Below are 18507 nucleotides of genomic sequence, written 5' to 3' on the forward strand. Positions count from 1 at the left end.
CAAGAGTCTCTGCAGAATAATTGTGAAAGCAGTGTGTTTTTTTATATATGGCATTTTATCAGAACTTTGCTAATGCTGTCAATGTAATAGACAACATCTGTTTTCATTTCATTGCATTTTGCGTAGCGGTAGTCAACTCAAGAGGAGACAAAAGTAACTTTGAACAGAAATGGCGTGTGGGGCTTGGTTCACGATTTGCATCCAAAGAGGAAGCTGGATTACCTTAAAAAAGCAGAGTGCCTTACAGTAATCTTAGCGAAGGATATTTAGTCCCTTGCTTTTAATTTGTGCTTGAATTTGGGCATAGGGCAGTTATTTATATATTGATGGCATAGTTTCATGCCATCGTGATACTAATGTCAATAAAAGCTGAGTACATTAAAATACCTATGGTTGTCTTCAAGCTTTAGAGGGCTCTGAAACATGTTTCATGACTACAGGAACGACCCCCCTGGCAATCTGTCTCTTCCACCTGCCTTGACAGCACTGCTACAAATCTTTTCCATGTTTTTAGGTATTTCCCCATGGTACTGTGCTTTTAAAATACTTGCTGTGCCTCAGCCCTCAGATGCGACCAGTGAACTCCTACAGGTAGTGCCTCCCCTGGCGAGGACTCCCCACGCAGCAAGAGCAGCAGCAGCGGTGGCACGCTGGCTCTGGGCAGCACCGCCTGTGGATTTCCCCGGGGAGGGCAAGCTGTGCCCTGGTGGAAGGAGGGGTGCACGTGGCCGACGGTCCTCTGCGCTGTTAAGAAAAGAGCAAGGTTGGCTTTTATGTCCGGGAAGTTTGGTCCTTCTGCCGACGGACGCGGCTGCGGGGCAGCCGCCGCAGGAAGGAGAGCTGTTCTGGTGTGGTGGTGTGGGTGCCGCGGTGCTCCGGTGCCTTTGCGGGAGAGGGGGGGCGCGGGCGGCCGTAAGGCCCTTCCTCACAGCCTCCCCGCTTCTCCGACCCGCCGACACCGCGGGTTGTTGGAGCGGGTGCTCCACAGTCCTGTTGCCCGCAGCACCGTGGGGCCGCTCCGAGGCAGCGAAGGAAACAAGGTTTAGAGGATCATCCCGATCTTGCCTCCTCTTCCTCCTCTTCCCTTTCCTGAGTTTGAATCCGTTCTTCGCCTGCAGCCACGCTTGTCACAGGAGAGGCCTGTCGGAGGCCGTTCTCTTCGGGCAGCCTCTGCGCGAGCAGGAGGCGAAGCGAAAGAGGGAGCTGGCGGTGGCCCGAGTTCGGGGAAGGGCTTTGGGGCAGGCGGGCGCTCGCGGGCGGCAGGTGCCCCAGGGCCGGCCGTGGCCGCCACCCTGCCGGGGGTCTCGCGGGAACCGTCAGGGTCACCAAGCAGGCGCGCGCAGCGGAGGCCGAGCTTCGCTAGTGCTGGTGCTCGCGGGACAGCTCGTTGAGCTGTGTCTTCTCTGATGCGGCAGGTGACCTCTGCGTGTGAGCGGGTTTGGTGGGCGAAGTGCTCTGGTGGAAGCACAGAAGCCGCCCGGTGTCTGGCCAAGGCTTTTCTGGGTTGATGTGTTAGCCGGGGTTGTTACGGCTGAGTAGAAGCCATAAAGCATTTGGGTTTTTAGCAGATGGCTTTGGGAAAAGGCGTATATGTTGCTGTACTGAGAATTCAGTAAATATTTTTGACATTGATTTGAGGGGGTTTTTATTATTTATTCCAAATTGCTTTTTTCTCTCTTCCTCTAAGAGAGTGTGGGCGTGTGCTTTGCTGAGGAGTGAATGTGAAGAGAAAGTGAATCTTGAATCAAATTAACCTATTTTTAACGTGAAATTGTAAACCCTTGCTTGAACGCAAAATGCCATAACGTTACATTAGCTTTAAACCAAAATGGAATTAATGCAAATAGTAATTTATAATTGATTAATGTAAATGAGATCTTCTTTACACTTATTTCTTATTACCTCTAGCACATCAGGTCCACCCATTTGGCCAGCAAGCACCTTTTTCAAGAGAAATGGAGCCCTTCTACAAGGTAGGTGATGGATACTACATCTTGGAGTAATTGTTCTGCTTAACAAATACCTCTTGCAAATTGCACAGCTTTTGTAATACTCGCTGGGCAAGAAGTAACCAAATGGTTTTTGTTTCCTTTAACCTGTCTCCTTTATTGCGCATCTGGTGCCTTGAAAATGACAATTTACTACATGCAGTGAGTGTAGTCTGTGAAAGTTGCTGCTTTTTTTCTTTCCTCAGATTATTAATTTGCTTACTGTAAAATATGGCAAAGGGTGGCTTTTTTTTTTCCTTTGTGTGGATAAAGAGTGCCCAGAAAGAAATGTTCCAGGAATACCACTTTTAGTTCTGTGGATGAAGTGAGGTTGTTCTTTGAGGGAGATCCTTTCTTTCACTCCCTAATTGTGCTGGTAGCAAAATGTGCCCAAAGGTAGATAGTGGTGTTGTAGTGGGGAAAACAGTGGCAGAGTATTTGTCTCAAGAAACCTACCATGTTTAATGGTGCTTATATTCATAGAGGAATATTAAATATCTTGCTTCCATTGGATGGACAATATAAACAGAAGCTGTATGACTGCAGTTGTAATAGGTGAAGTTCTTCAGTCTATCTTACCAGATTTCTTAAAATCATTATTCACTGCTGAGTGTGTTTATATTTCTGCCATAGAACTACTATCGCTCTTAATGGAAGTGTCTTGGGAACACAGATGGCTGTCTCTCCAGACTGCATGCATTTGTCTCTGGTGCAAAAGTAACTTACACCATTTAGGATGATTTTATGGTCTTTGCAAGTATTTGTCCATGAAGTGTCTGTTTTGTGTTCATTCTCATGGTGCCAAGAGTTTTCTGGCCTTCTTTCTGGCAGAAAATGCTGTATAATGTTCTCCGGAACATTTATCCAAATCACCTAGGATGGAGCCTTACTCACAGCTAGGCTCACAAGCAAGTAATTGGCAGGCAGTACTGCTCACCTTCCACACACCAAAGTAATCCAGCATCTGTAGTTTAGCGGAGAATATTTTTCAACTGATTCCTTGCACATACTTAGGAATTTGCATCATTCTGTTATCCAATATATATACTGAGATTTGTTCAAACAAATTTTAATTACATTAAAGCATTCAGATTATTTCTTAACACTAGGAGGTGGTATAAATTGTAGAGTTTGGCAGCTTTTGGCTTTAGTCTTGATGGGATAGACCTGCTACCTTTGCAGTCCTTCCTAATGTAAAGATTTAGAGTTTTTAATATTTTTTTTCGGTAAAGAACAAAAGAAACTGTTGTGAATGGATGTGCTTGATTCGTTTTCAGTTGTTCAACAATTCTGCTTTTAAATGTGTACCTGCACATACACAGTCTTCATAATTTGAGTTCATAAAATGTAAACTATTCTGTCAAGTCTGTATGGCACAAATGTTTTACCCCTTCTTATGATGCAAGATATTCAGGAATTAAGAACAACTCTTTTGTAATCCTTCCTATCTCAGTTGTTGCTAAAAGCCTTTTCCCAATAAAGAATAGTATGCTGTTCTCCACCCTCTTCTCATCTGCCCTCCTCTGCCTTCCCAATTGGGAAAAAAACCTAAAAGCCCAAAACATTTCAGCATATTAAAGAAATAGAGAAAAAGAGATGACTACCTTTTCAAGCAATTAAAAAAGCCTAACAGACCTTTAACTGAGTTGGCATTCTGCGTTGCCATCTCAAGTGGAAAACCAAGCCAATTTGAACTCTAATATGCATGATATGACTGAGGTTGGAAGGATGAGAGAGCATGAAGAAAAACCTCAATAAAGTAATTTTTTAATACTTCCTGGGTTTAATTTTAAAAAGAAAATAACCAAGCCTTTGTTTTTTTTCTTTCTGTCTTTCATTGTTCCCTACAATAAGCTGTTTCACATACAGGCTTCAGCAGGTTGTATGGAAATAGTGCATCCACCTCTTTGCTGCTTCTGACTGTCTTTTTCCAAAAGACCTGTGTAGAGGAATGCTAGCGGGTGCAGGGAGGTGTGAGATGAGGGGGTGGAGAGGTTTGTCGAGTCCTACCTTACATGCCCATCTTAAGTATTTTTTTCCAGTGCTTATATCCAGCTTCATGCAAACAGGAGAATGAAAAATTGACTCAATTATTGGTTTCAAGTTATAGTACTGCCTTTTGATTAGCAAAAGTTTAGGTAACAAAGGGATTTTAAATTATTTTTACTTGATAAATGTTTTGCTGCATTTGAAAAGAATGTTCAGGAGTGTTATAGACAATAATACAGAATAGTTCTGAAATTTTAGTAAATGTGATATTCATGTGCACTTGTCACACCTCATTTCTTCTGAGTTGTTAAGGAAAATGCTCATTTTCTGGTCTGGGGAATGAAGAGAAAAAAATTCCGCAATGTAAGTCGTACTTTTTTTAGCCAAGAAAGACTTGTAGATGCTCCTAGTTTCCATTCATTTTATATCTGAACTATTTGGCAAAGTAATCTTAACCATTGTAAAGCATTTAACATATCTCTCCAGAGAAAGTGACTGAGAAACCAGTTATCTGTGTACCTCAAAATAGCAAAGGAAGAGAAAGGGAAGCTAAAATTCATTGGCGCTATTCTGTGGCCTTAATGTCTTTGACATGAGCAGGATTAATTCTGTGTTCCTTTCTGGCTATCTTTGCTTGTACTTTGTTGAAGAATTTTGAACAAAATATTTATATGCCCTTTTCTTTTTGCCTATGATTTTATTAGATACAAGACAGCTACCTCAGTTTCTTTTTGAGGATCATGGTACTGTTGTTCCTAGCAATAACTCTCTAATCAAAACAAAGAAACAATAAATTGACTTTTTGTGTTGAGTAAGTCACCTGCTCAGGTGCTTTTTGAAATGTTGAGCTCCTCCTACTGGGTAAGGATTGCTCCTTATATCCTCGTGTTCTTTGGTCTTCTCATGAAGTCCCATGCAGAGCTTAATATAGGTAGGACCTTCACCTTACCAGACTCTGATACCTTCTCTCAAAACTTACTTGTACCTCTGTGGATATTGCTGCATTCCAGCCTTCAGGATTCCCAGATAAAACAGGTTTTTGCTCTTACTGCTTTACTTTTGCTGTCGGTTTTTGTAACTTGTTATTGTACGTACGTGTTTTTGTTTCAAATCTTGGCTTAATTTTTTTAAACTTTCTATATGGAGAGCCTTTGTTCCCACTGTTTTTTCTGTTCTCAGCTGTCATAACACATCAATTTTTATTTAATAAAATATATGACAGAAAAAAGTCTTTACAGTGCAAAAGGTTTAGACGTATTCTAAACTCTTCAGGAACTTGTGCTGGGTGAGATAGGTGGGGACATAATTACATTAACTTCAAGACCTTGAAACTAATGCATTGTGTTCATATAAGGTCAGTTTCATTGTCTCTGCTCTGGTCTTGGGTGTTAAGCTCATGTTATAGACTTGAGGATGCAGTTGCTCACAGATCAATGGTAATAATAGAACTATTTTGCTCTCAAGGTACCTAACATTCTCCCTGCATAAATTAAAAATACATTTGCAAGTTAACTTTTAGCAGCAGTCCTATAAATTCCAGCTGTTGAGTGCCACCTGTAAGATGTAACTGGACTGTGGAGGGTTTGGAGTTTGTTTCTTAAAGATAAAACTTTCATTTTGAGGAAAAAAAATACCGAACTTACCACTCTATTTTTGTTTTATTTGCCCTCACACTAAACTAAATGCAACGTATTACTATGTCGTCTTTTATTGAATTTGTCCTGTCCTGAGTTGCAAGGAAGCATATGTAGAAGGTGGTTGTGGGTGTAATTACAGCTGGCACAGAAACAGAGCGCTGTGCAGTGAAAACAGTGATCTGCATCTGCTGTTGCTGCTGCAGTGGGGATTGAAATGAGTGCAAGAGCTGCAGGAGTTGCCCCAGAAGATGTGAGAGCCCCATGACTGGGCAGTGGCTGACACAAAACGCCTCCCCTCTGGCTTACAGCAAGTACGCGTCTGCCAGACTTAATGCCATTCTTGGGTAAGTTTCCCGAGTTTCTAGTCAAAGCGTGGCAGAAGCAGGCCCTCATGGTAGCAGAGTTAGTGATTAGGGAAGGGAAGTGAACCTGGGTCATCCAGTCCCTATTGCTGTTGGAGCTGAAAACAGAGGTGGCCCTCATCACTGTGACTAAATGGTCCACCTTGGATTGCTGCTTCCAGCAGTTCCCAACCAACTGGAGGTACAAACATCCTTGCCGTGCTGTCTGCTTTCTTCTGTGACCAAAGTCCTACACTTCCTCTTCTGACGATCAGTACAGTTTAAATCTGCTGCCTGTGGATGTTAAATCAAAGATATGAGCTCTTGCTCCAGAGATCCTGCAGACCTGGACTCACACCTTTGAACAGGATTGCAGCAGTCAGTGAACTGAGTCCAGACTGCATGGCTTTCCTTTCAAGCCATGATTCTCTTTTAATTAGGATGGAAAAAAAGATTGGTAAAAATCCCTTCCCATTCACAGAACACAGGAGGGGAGGAGTGAGGAGTCGCGTGTGGCCTCCAGTCCCTCTTGGCTGAGGGAGCCTGAGAAAGGAGGGATTGTCTTTCCCAGACCTCACAAGCTGCTTTGTTCACTCTCTACCATTGGCTGCAGGGAACAGGCATCCTCATGCTCCAGAACAGAGCAAGCGATACGATGCTAACATGGGGATGGCTTGCCCTCTTCTTTGGGAGAGCACTGTATGAGACACTTTCATCTCTGACTGATGTTTCCAGCAGCCCGTGTGTGATCTGCCTTGGTCCAACTGCCATAGCTGTAGCTGGCACTGCCTGTGAGGAGCTCTGGCAGGAAAGAGTTGGAAGACATTGTCTTCACTGGGTCAGGTATCACCAAAATCAGCATGAGACAGTGACTCTGCAGTTCGTTGCAGAGCAGAGATGGAAACCCTGGGCACTGCTGCTGCATCAGTCCTTGATGCCCTCAATCTAAGATGGTGGCTTTCACATGTTAGTGTACTGACATCTGATACCTGACCATAACGTGAGATTTTAAGGAAATTGCCAAAGCACACAGATCACTTTATTCTTGGTTGAGAATGGTGATTTATTTGAGAGAGCAAGAAAATTGCATCCCTAATTCAGAAAGTTTATTTTGTACGAAATGTGGACAGACCAGACCTGAGAAATCCTACGTAAAAGGATGGGTAACCAGCTCGTTTATGAACATGTGCACACATTTGTACAGAGATCTTTTTCTTCTCTAGTAAGCTTGAGAATCCTTGAAATGACCAAACAGGCTGTTTAATCCATTGTCCATTGAGTAGTTGTAAGAAATGAGAGCAGATTTGGGACTTCACATTTCCAAGTGTTAGCTATTAATAGAGGTGCTTGTTCAGGTGGAAGTAAGCCACCGGGCAGGAGGCAGAAAAGGGGCAACTGTTTCTGGTTTCCCTTGAGAAGGCTAAATTAGAATCATTTGCTCTTATAAATGAAGATGTTCAGCCTGCGTTTTCATGTTAATAGTGACATGAGGATAAAAATATAACAACAGCAGGGAATGGTTTCTTTGAACAACAGGTATTGTCCATCCAAGCTACTCAGTCTTTTCTCTGGAGAGGTCTGGGAGGAGTTGTTCTCATTACCTTCAAGATGGAAGTTGACAACAAGTTCACAAAGAGGAGATGCCTATGTGCATGCAGCCACATGCATTTGCTCTCTAATAATGTGAACAATTGGGATGTGTTTGTCAGCGCCTACCAACAAATACCTGAGGGCCCCTGCAGGCATAGTGGGCTTCTTTCTTCTGGTGGAAATTCAGTTCACCTGCTCTTTCCACTGCATGAGCAGGACAGGTGCAAGTCCTGGGCATGTCGGGGAGAGGTGCAGCCCTTCCAGGAACACAAGGTATCCATACCTGCTGGTGCTAACGGGGGTGAGAAGAGGAGGAGCAGGGGAGAGCTGAAAGACAAGAGGATTCAGTAAGTCTCATGTGCATTTAACTTTCAGAATTGCATGTCTTAACACCTCAAAAGAAAACCAAACTTGGAGAGAAATGCTCTGTTTTCTTCTACTACCTAGAGGTGCAAACAAAAACCAACCTGGCAAGGTAGCATATATATTACAGATAATTTAATATTTTGTAATACTTTAATGATGACCATAAGGAGAAAGGCCAAAAGAAATGCAAGACAGTCCAGACTTAGGTGCTGTGATCTGTAACAGAATCTTGGGCAAGACCCTTATGCCCAAATCCAACTAAACATTGTTTCCTAATGTGCATTTGGATGTCTCGCGATCCCCAACAATCTAAATACTTTTTTTGCCTTGGGCTTATAATTCCTTGGTTTTCTGCTCTGTGAAATGAGGATAATAATAGTGGTTCTCACTGCCCTGAGCTGTCAGTCTACAAAATATTGGCTCTGTATCATATTCCAATCCTCCACTAATGGGAAAACCTTAAACAGGGGCAACCTAACTGTGAAAAGCAACAGTGCTGTTTGTTATCTTTTGCAGGGATGTGTGGTTTAGATTTTGGGTGGGTTTTTTTCCCATTGAAATTTCAATTAAGCTCCTTACTCTTAGAGATGCACTATAAGAAATTGGCTGTTTAACTCCATAAATGACTGTTTTGTATGGAGATCTGGGGTTTTGAGTGTCCAGATTAGTTCCAATTTGGTTGCTTTCATCAGAAGAGCACCAAACTTTTTGACTTCACCATGTTTTATCTTCAAATTTTGCTTCTCCAAGCTCCCGTTCCACCCTCTTTGAAACTGTGGTGACAGTCATGCTCTATGTTTGCTGGTGACTTGGCTTTGGTCAACCAATTTAATGAACAGCAAAGCTACTATGTCTCCTTGTTACAATAAATCACTCTTTATTCACGTGGCATTATTATTTAAATCAGCTTTTTTTTTTTCCTCTCCCCGCCCCCCCCCGCCTTCTCATCCTCCCCATCTCCCATGAAGGGTACCTGACAATCTCTTCAGGATTTTCTTTTCAGGAAGATGATTCATGGGGTGCTTCCATAGAGACCAAATTTTTGAATAATTTTTTTATTATTAACATTCATTGCGTTTGCAGTGGTGTTATTGAAAAAGTAGAATTAAGTCAGAGGGGTTGTGCACCATGTCTCTAAGGGAGTAATTTGAACAGCAGAGCTCTCCTTTGTTTGGGAAAGTGGGTAAAACCCTAGTGGGGCTGCTGGGGTCCTGAGGGTGCTGGTAAGGGCTTGTGTTTGTGAGAGGATTTTAAAATGGCTTAACACCGTGCATTCAATAAAAACCCAGTGAAAGACAGCATTTTGCAGTGATTCATACAGAAATGGTCACTTCGGTGTGACATTTTAGCTCTGTGTTCTGTGTAGGACTTTTTTTATATAGGTTGCTATGGATTAGTTATGCAGTATGTATATAGCCTTTTTATTCCTATTTTTCTAGTTGAGTGTGTAAGACAATGGCAAAAGCTGTAATTTATTAAGTGCCTGAAGTGTGGTCCTGTTAACATTGATCTTAGAGCCATTAGTAAGGAAATGTGACCACTGGCTGTTTATATTCCCTCTGACCAAAACATCTGAGCTACCTTTGGCCTCTAAAGTTGAGATGGAAGAAAGGCGAACTACGGCAGACAGGTGTCATTAATAGTAGATCACATTGCAACGTACACGAAGATAAGTTAAATTCCTACTGTGTTTAAACTTAGTAACTTAAGTTTTAGATCTGCATAGGTGTCTTTGCTGTCTTTACAGATAATTTTGCTTATTTTCTAACAGTCCTGCGTAGTGACTTTTGAAATTATTACTTCTGAGCGACTCAAGATGAAGTTTACTGGCTTTGTTTACTTTCCTTGCCAACTGGAGAGTGTGGGTGAGTGCTGCAAGGCAAGTCCTACTGCAGTGCTAACCTTGGGCAGAGAAGGGGATACATCTGTGTGTACCTGCCCGTTTCAACCTTCAGTGTCAACTGCTTTGTGAGCCATGGCAGTAAAACAGCACTTTGCAATACACACCGAAGAGAGAAATTGCTGCTGCTGCTGATGCAAGTCCCCGCAGTGCTGGCCTGGCTGCCTCAATAACTAGTGTAAGTGTAGGAAAGAACAGGGATGCTAACCAAAGTATGGAGGAGGTGAGGAGTTGGATGGTCCTTAACCAGAGTTCAGTGCTGAGGTAATCTACGGTTAGTGTTGCTCCAAGGATGCTGTTAAATAGCTTCAGATACGTTCTTAGCTTCTTTTCAGTTTGGTCCTGCAGGTGATGTGACTGTGACTTTGTGACTTGAACATTAGAATCTACTTCCTTTAAATTGCCATTAGCTGATCTCAGCTTTTTTAGGAAAAGTATTTTCTGTGACTGGCCCTTCTGTAGGGATTGGCACAGGTGTCCAGAGACATGCCCGTCCCACCCCCAAATACATCTGTGGGACTTACAAGTGGGAAACCATGCCACCCTTGGGTTTCAGTTCAGTGAAGGAAGATGTAGACTAGATACAGCAAGAGAAATGGCAAGTTCCTGTTCAGTGGCTTTCTCCTTTACCAGGACTGCCATACCTCCAGGATTCCATCAATGTTTTCCTTTCCCCAGCAGGAGCTACAGTCTGCTCAGAGCACGGGGGTTGTTTGCCAGTGCCCAGGGTTTCTGCATGCCTGGTGGCACATCTGCTAAGGCACTGTCGTGTAGCTGGGAAGTCCTGGGTGTGATCACTGCAGATACAGAGACAAGTCTGGCAACAGTTGGTGTCAAACCTTTTCTGTAGGTGGAATTTGGGGCCAGGCCACCTCTGGCTGGGCTGGGGCTTGGAGTAGGAAATTTCAGCGGCCTATGACAGGGACGTAGCATACCGCCAGTTAGATCCCATTTTACAACAGCAGTTCTCTGAACAAGTCGCGGTTAGAAACTAGCAGTAACATTTGTATGGCAACTCGGAAAATGGTCGAGTATGTAAAGATTTATTTTCTGTAACTGTGAGATTATTGTGCTTATTGCCATCAAAATCTCTGGGCTGATGAGCTGGAGCATATGCTCTGTGCTGAGAGCCTGTGAATGTTTGGCTTTCCTAAGATATGAAGGTGGCTGATATTAGAAGTAATCTTAGCTTTCCTAATTCTAGATTCTGTTTGAGAGCACAGCTACGAGACAGGCATAAGCCTGTGCTTTACATAGAGTTTACTTAAATAATAATATTGCAGTTGTGTTGCTATGAGCAGTTTTGGTGATGTGCAGATTTCTATGAGAAAGGGAAAGCTGTTGTCAAGTTGGGCTGTTCCTTGCCTACATGTCAGGTTTCTTGAGACAGACCTATATTGAGAGAATTAAAACAGAAGCTCTGGGAATTTTTAAGATGCTCTCTTACTATGACCTGCTTGTGTGATGGGCAGTTACATGTTTTTGGATCCCTGGGGAAGCCAAGGCTTCATAACTAGTAAACAGAAGAACATTAGGGGGAAAACAGTGGTGATGAAGTCCAAGTGCTGTTCATGTCTTGTGGTTTTTTGTATGCTGTCTGTGTTGATGATGTTCATGGTTGACATTGGCAATAATTTTTCCTCTCTAACATGCTAAGAATTTCTCCCTGCTGGTCAGAGCAGATCTGTGTGCTCCTGGTTAAAGACTGGTAAGTTCTTGGTTATATAAAACGCATTTCTTAAACATCTAGAAGAAATGGCAAATTAATGGAAATTACTTATTACTAAGAGAGCTTAATTTTATTTGAACAGTTGAGAAAAATACAGGCTATCTTAAATGGGAAGGGTGGTCAGTGGCTTGCACATTTCACTGCTGTGCGTTATTTAAGCTAAATGTGAAAAAAATCTGTTGGTTTCAGATATTGGAATAAATCTTACCACTAGAAACTCTTCAGTGGTACACTTGAGGGTATGCAGAGCTCTGGGATGGCCAAGTTGGTTCTTAAAACTGTGAATGCACCACTTCATTTTCCTGCAATTTATAACAGACCCAAAACTGAACTGGGACTTCAAGAGAGAAGGAGGCAGAATTTTTTTTCTTTATCAGTAGAAACACAGTATTTTCAGAAACCACCAAACCAAAGCTAGGGAGCCTTTTGGGATAAGTAGTGTTTTACACTACTGGTTTCAAGCCGCTTGAAATACACCTGCCAAGGCAGTAGGCTGTGAACATGAACCTACTGTATACAGCACTTCTTGCTCGCATACCTCCCCCTTCATAAAGGAAAGATAAGTTGCATCCAGATCCTGAAGGATGAGCTTTTACAAAACAGTCCTCTCTAATCAGCAGAATGGGATAAACTCTCATTTTCTTAAAAAGGTGACCTTTGGGAAGAGTCTGTAAGACTTTTAGGCTGGTAAAAGAATTTATCCTCTCTTTAATGCATTTAATACCAATCACAAATTAACAAAGAAAACATGACTTTTCTTTAAATTATCTCAGGACAACCTCTGTCAATTTGGAAATACCATTATAGCATCCTTGGCTTCATCTTATATGTTATTTCTCTTAGTTTCCTTTCTCTTTATCGGCCAAAGTCTCACAGTGCTTGCAATTGCATACAATAAAGGTAATAAATTCTCTTTCCCTCTTGACAGTATTTATTTCTATATCTAGCCCATCATACTGCTCTCTAGTGCAAGATAAGGTGAAGGATAAAGTGAAATTGAAATTGAAATTAAAATTGTTCATACAGTGATGGGAAATTCCAGTCCTGATTTTTACATATATGCCCAATTTGAATGAAGATACTAAGAACACTTCCTGCGTATCTTTCATTTTCATATTTCTACAGTATATCTATGCTTTGCAGCTTTTAAACATTATTTATTTTTTATGAATATGTACATTGTTTTTCTTTCTAATAAAATAGGATATGCTGCTGTGTGAACCACATGTTGAGTTTCAGCACTCAGTTTCTGATGCTAATTTATTAAGTTGTTTCCTCCCAAGAAATAAGAACAATAAGTCGTTTCTCCTGGAGATGAAAAAAAAAATAGCTAAGGCCAGACCACCTGATCAGCTGTGTGTGTACAAATACATCTGTGCCTGTGTGTATATTTAAATGAATGCATTTAAATATAAATATGTTTGGTTATCTAATACATTGAACATGTATGAAGAAATACACAGTTACGTAGAAAAGGATCACTTCTTGTGCTAGAGATTTGGTGCATCTACCCCATTCTCACATATACAAATAACTAACAAATAACCCTGTTCTGAAGTTGTTCCCTTAATGATTTTTTCCACCCCTCTCCCCTTCAAGCAGTTCCGGTTTTGATCACTGCAGTTGACATTGCTAATGCTTAAGGCAATTTGGAGTTAAAAAAATTAGGTGTCTTGTAAAGTTGTTTGGGTTTTTTTGAAAAAATAAATGAGTTTAATTAGTGTAAGCACTACCATGAGTTTGTGTTGACTTTTTCCCCTGGATGTTATTATGTCAGTAGCACCTTACTCTATTACCAAACAAAGACAGGTTTCTATATTTGTCTTAGGTAGAAGACACTTTATTTGCTGTATGATGTCTGGAGAGGTCAAGGTATACTTCTGGATCTGTCTCTTGCAAATTTTGCTATAGTGGCTGGTGAGAGAGGAGGGAATTTTTTTGGTTTTAATAATATCACAACTTGCCTTGGTCACACTGATAAACTGTAAGAATAACTAGGTCTACATTTTCAAACTTGTAGAAATGAGTTAGTGGCTTAGAGACATAAAATAGCAAATGCTGGCCAAGATGCATGATCAATTCAGAAATCAGAGACATTTATTTATTTATTTATTTATTTATTTATTTGGGTTGTAGTCAGTCTCTGAGGTTTTCTGTTTGGTTTTGCTTTTTTGCTTTTCTAGATAGTTCCTTTTAACTGTGCCTGCTCCTGTAGTATTTGTAAGAAGATGAAGCCTGAAACATGTGAACTGGTGTCTGAGTAGGGGTTTGACAACGACCAGTACAGAATACAGCACTGACGCTTGTTTTTAGTGCTTTGGACAGTATTAATCACTGACAAGGCAACCTGGTGTACAACATGAGTGCTCAAGAGTGCAGTTTCGTACAGAAAAGCAAGAGAAACAGCTTGGTACAGTCTCCTCAAATGGATACTCAAAATACCCAGCAAACCCTTAATTTTCCCGTACCATCTGTTGAACAGCTTAAGGCTTGGAGGCAGAAATGAGACAGGGCAGAACTGGATGGGGAGAGAACCTAGCGAGCACATGGTACTGCAAGGTCACAACTCCCTGGCTTTTCTGTTCAGTCATGACGGGGTTAGCAGAGCTCCAAGTACTTCTGAAGAACAGGATCCAAATTTACTGGAAGATTTCTGAAATGAATCCTTCTGAAATTTTGTTGCTAGGATCAGCAGTTACTCTCTTGCCAGACTTGCAAATGCATATAGGTTGGTGGTGTCATGATTTATATTGTAAACATTTCATGATTTGACTGCTATCTTTAGAGATGCCCCCTCTGTCTACATGTAGGTGGTTTTTTTTGAAGAGTGACACACATTAAGCTCTTCCAGGTAGCCCTTAGTTTCCACTCTTGGGAGGACAGTGAGCAAAGATTATAAAACAAACATTGCTGAGTTTTTTTATTGATATTTTGCTTTCTCTGTGATTAACTGCAACAACAAATCTTAAATATTTATTTTGCAAGAGGAGGAAAATTAATGAGATTTGCATATAACTAAAGGCATCTCTCGGGTTTTTTAGTTTATCTGAACAAGTAGAGATGTTGTGGCAGTACTTTGAGCAGGATAATAATCTTTTCCACTGAAGATTAGTTTAAAATAATACTAAGGAAAAAATGTACCTTAGAACAGATCTGTTATGTGAAAACAGATCCTAATGTATACAGTTCCTCTAGATGTTTTATTCAGCTGGTAAACCTGTTTTATAAGCTGAAATTCTTTTCCAGATAATATCCTAGGGGAGCGTGCTCTGTAAGCCTGACAGGAGGAGGGACAGCTTTATAGACCTGAGACAATACACGAAGAATCTTAAAACTGCTTCTTGGAAAAGCCTGTAACCTGCAATTTGGGGCACACCCAAGTGTTGCAGTGGCTGGCCAAGGGTCCCGAGAGAGGAGAGGAGCTGCGAGCTTCAGCAGTTCATGCTGCCTGTCTGCTGCCTTGGAAAACTCTGGTTTGAAAATGACTAGCTGTAGTTTCATTTTAAACTCTTAACTCACGCGGGCAACCGTGTCTGTAAATGTGTAGCCCCTCTGCCTTCCTTTGCACATATTTTAGGTTATTTTACAAATGCTACTTCACAAATAAATTGATGAAAATTGGAATATTCTTGTCAAAGGACATGAATTGCGTGAACCACTGTATGATAACTGTAATTAGCATCATGAGCCTCCACGTGTATGTCTGTGCTAGTTAAAACAGCCACCTGCACTGCTGTTTGGGACTGCCTGTTGTGTTCAAGTGTAGGACCCAACACACTTGAGGCATTGTCTTACTACAGGTATCTTTTTCAACACCTGAGCTTTCCTGGATTCTTCATTTAGGTTGTTTCTTCAGTATTCATTAACCTAAAATTGGGAAGCGAAATGCTGTTGAATTTACATAGGAAGCCAACAAGCTGAAGCCTGTTAGAAGTCCTTCCCTGCAGGCGCGACATTTGGTCATTCAGAAGCAAAAAAAGCCTGTGTGATAAGTAGCTCCAGGTATGCAAACTGCATGCAAAATAAGAAACGAGGGTTTCCCGTTGTCCTCACTGGTTGGAAGGCGGTGGTTGCCTTTGGCCAGGAGACTGGCCGCTTAAGGTTACGCGGCAGGGAGCTGCGGTCAGCCCTCCTTGGGGAAGGTGGTGATCCTCAGCTGGCTGGTGCCAGGAGGCCCCTGCAAAGGGCAGAGCCAGGTGGGTTCTGTAAAAGGAAACGGTCTCTCAGTTTGACCCCACCGGTCCTCTGAGCAGCTACTGTTTTGAAAAGAGGCAATTGGAAAAGCAACATTGAAACCCATGAAAGGAGAAACCAGGTGATGAGGTCTAGTTGGGGTAAACTATGCTTAGTATTAAAGATGTCTTGAGAAATGCCCCATTGCATCCTACTCACCTGTCCGAGAATTTGGGTATACGTTTTTCACTGCTTGGATTCTGTGAACTGGCAAGGAACAGTTTTACATTGAGTGCTAAGTTTCCTAAATGACTCATGATTTAGCCAGTTCTCATGAGTTCAGGACAAATGCTGAAGTTTGGGAAGATTTTTACATGCTGTTCTTGTTACACCAACACAAAGATTCGTCCCAGCTTTCGCTGCACTGCTTTGTGGTAGTGGTTTCACAAGTTGTATTGCTGAACCCCGTCAGGCTGCTGTTCTGCCTTAGTGTATTCTACTGACAAAGCTGACTGTCAGTTACATTAATTAGCTATTGGTAGTGATTTGTCTACTACAAGTAAAGTATAGGCTGGGGAAAAAAAAAAAAGCTTATGTCTTTCCATGCAGTTTTAATTCAACTCTCCTGTTACGTGTACTTAGGATACAGATCCTCTTATTATGTAATTGCTTAATCTTTTTTTTTTTTCCCATTAGTCTCCTGCTTTATTCAGTGCATTAACTGTGGAAACTGAGATTTGGGGGGCTACTGCAGATACATAGCATTTCTTAGCTTTTAAGTGCTTCACCTTTTGGTGGGTGGAGTTGGATTTGGGGTTTTTTGGTTCTGCCACCTTCATGACTTTCATTTAGGTCAGTTGTTTGTATATGTAAGAAAATCTGGACTACTGGTTCTGCCATGCTTTTGCATGCTGCATGCCAATTCTGTATAAGATGGAATGAGTTTGTTTATTGTATTATCAGAGGTGCTGGAAGGATAATAAAAAAGGAACTCCTGAGCACCCATTCTACTACTCAGGTAGAGACTGAGGTATCCATTTAACTAAAAAGATTATTCTGTTACTTAGTTGTTCAGTCGGGGGTTTATTCCCCTTGCCTCTGCCCATTACATGTGCTAGTGTCATTATTTATTATTTCCTTCACTGAATTGAATCTCTGGGTCAGTTTCTGTTACCAAAGAAAACTATTTGCATTTTTTAGGACTTCATAATCTGGTCACTCTAATAGAAGTAGTTTATGATACCTAAGTTTATTCAGGCAGTACTTTTCTGTAGATGGCATGGCACTTTGCAGAAAATCAAAATGACAGACCTTTGCCCTGCAGTATCCAGCATCTAAATGTAACATGTCTAAATACGACCCCTTAGATTTTTTTTTTTTTTGTCCTCAAAAATTATGAAATGTTTTCAATAATGATAAATTACTTGGATAACTCTGAGCGGTTGCCACATACAGCACTTCTGATCTTCAAAATACTTTAAAGCATAATCTAATTAAATCACACAGCACCCTTTTTAGTTGGTTTGGGTGAGCGTCAGTACCCCTGGCTTAAATGGAGAGTTTGAGCAACTTCTTCAGGGCAAGCCTGTTCCCATCAGGTGTGGCAGGAGCCACAGGATCCCTGATCCCTCCTTGATTCATCCACACTTTTAAAAAATCTACCTTGAAAGAGGTTCCCATCATAGTCTAGAAACGTGCCCCAGAATTGTTAAGTATCTGCCTGAATGTTTTGGACATGGAGTTTTGAAGGACTGAATGAATAATTGTGTGGTCTCTCAGTTTGGTAGGAAATTTGCCATAGGTTTTCTTTGTCGATGGTGGACATATACTGCAAGATTGCTTCACAAAACACCAGAAATAGGCAGGTGGTAAAGGGGGTGAAAGACCTTCTGCACTTGGTCAAGTGAGAAGGTGCACATCGTGACCAAGGAGTGGGGAAAGGAACCAGGGAATAACAGATTATCTGTGTGAAGTGGTTGTAAATCCCATTAGTACTTCCATGACCAGAAAGTATCTTTTTATCTCCGATAATCTGTATGACTCTCCACTGCAGGCATGGCTGCTGTGTAAGATCTGGGCTAGCTTCCATGTGACAAACCCCAGTGACACCTTCTGTTGTGGGTTCCTGAACTTTTGCATGTGAAGTCTCTGAAATTTCGGTCAGGAGACTAAGGATTTCTCAGGTGTTGTTGCTCGAGTGCCTGCACTGGCAGCTGGGGTTGCGCATACCCGTGCAGCTCACTCTGTCCGTACAGCTGTTGGAGCAGTCACATAAGCAATTATGAGGTCTGTCATTTCCTGCAGTATTTTCTCTATTTAAAGTACTCGAATCGCAGAGCACTCAAATTAAGCAGTTCATGCACTTTGGAATTGAAGAGACTGCCTTGGAGAAACTCTCCAACTGCAGCTGAATTAATGCTAACCAGGGCCTGAGGATTGCTAGAAATAGGAGCGGATGAGGGGCTGAGAAACCTGGCAGAGTTTCAGAATGCAAGGGTGGGGTGGCTGGGGAGCATTATCTTATCTAAATGGTAATTTCTATTCTGTACGTTAATTAAAACTCATAGTGTACAAACTAGCATTTAGGAAATCTCTCCGAGGATCTTCCCCTAAGGGGATGTTTTGGAAGTAAATTGCAAGTTCTACATGCCTGCTCAGTGCAGCCTCTATGAACTGTGCGGAAGCAAACAGTCCAAATTATATGCCCTGTTTAAGCAACGGGGGTTTATGTATGTTGACAGTTTTGGGGGAACTGTTTTTATTTTGTTCTTAATAATGCATTTTGGGTATCCTC

General features: G+C 41.7%; 1 protein-coding gene across 8 annotated transcripts in view; it reads left to right on the forward strand.

The window, feature by feature from the left end:
- FOXN3 (forkhead box N3) overlaps window positions 1-18507 on the forward strand; it is a 217365-nt gene that overhangs the window by 136694 nt on the left and 62164 nt on the right. For all 8 annotated transcript variants that reach the window (XM_069783664.1, XM_069783668.1, XM_069783667.1 and 5 more), the window contains exon 4: window positions 1909-1973. In XM_069783664.1, the coding sequence (XP_069639765.1) occupies window positions 1909-1973 (65 nt within the window). The remainder of the gene's footprint in view (window positions 1-1908; window positions 1974-18507) is intronic.

Source organism: Haliaeetus albicilla, chromosome 5 (genome assembly GCF_947461875.1).
Source record: "Haliaeetus albicilla chromosome 5, bHalAlb1.1, whole genome shotgun sequence".
NCBI classification, from domain to species: Eukaryota; Metazoa; Chordata; class Aves; order Accipitriformes; family Accipitridae; genus Haliaeetus; species Haliaeetus albicilla.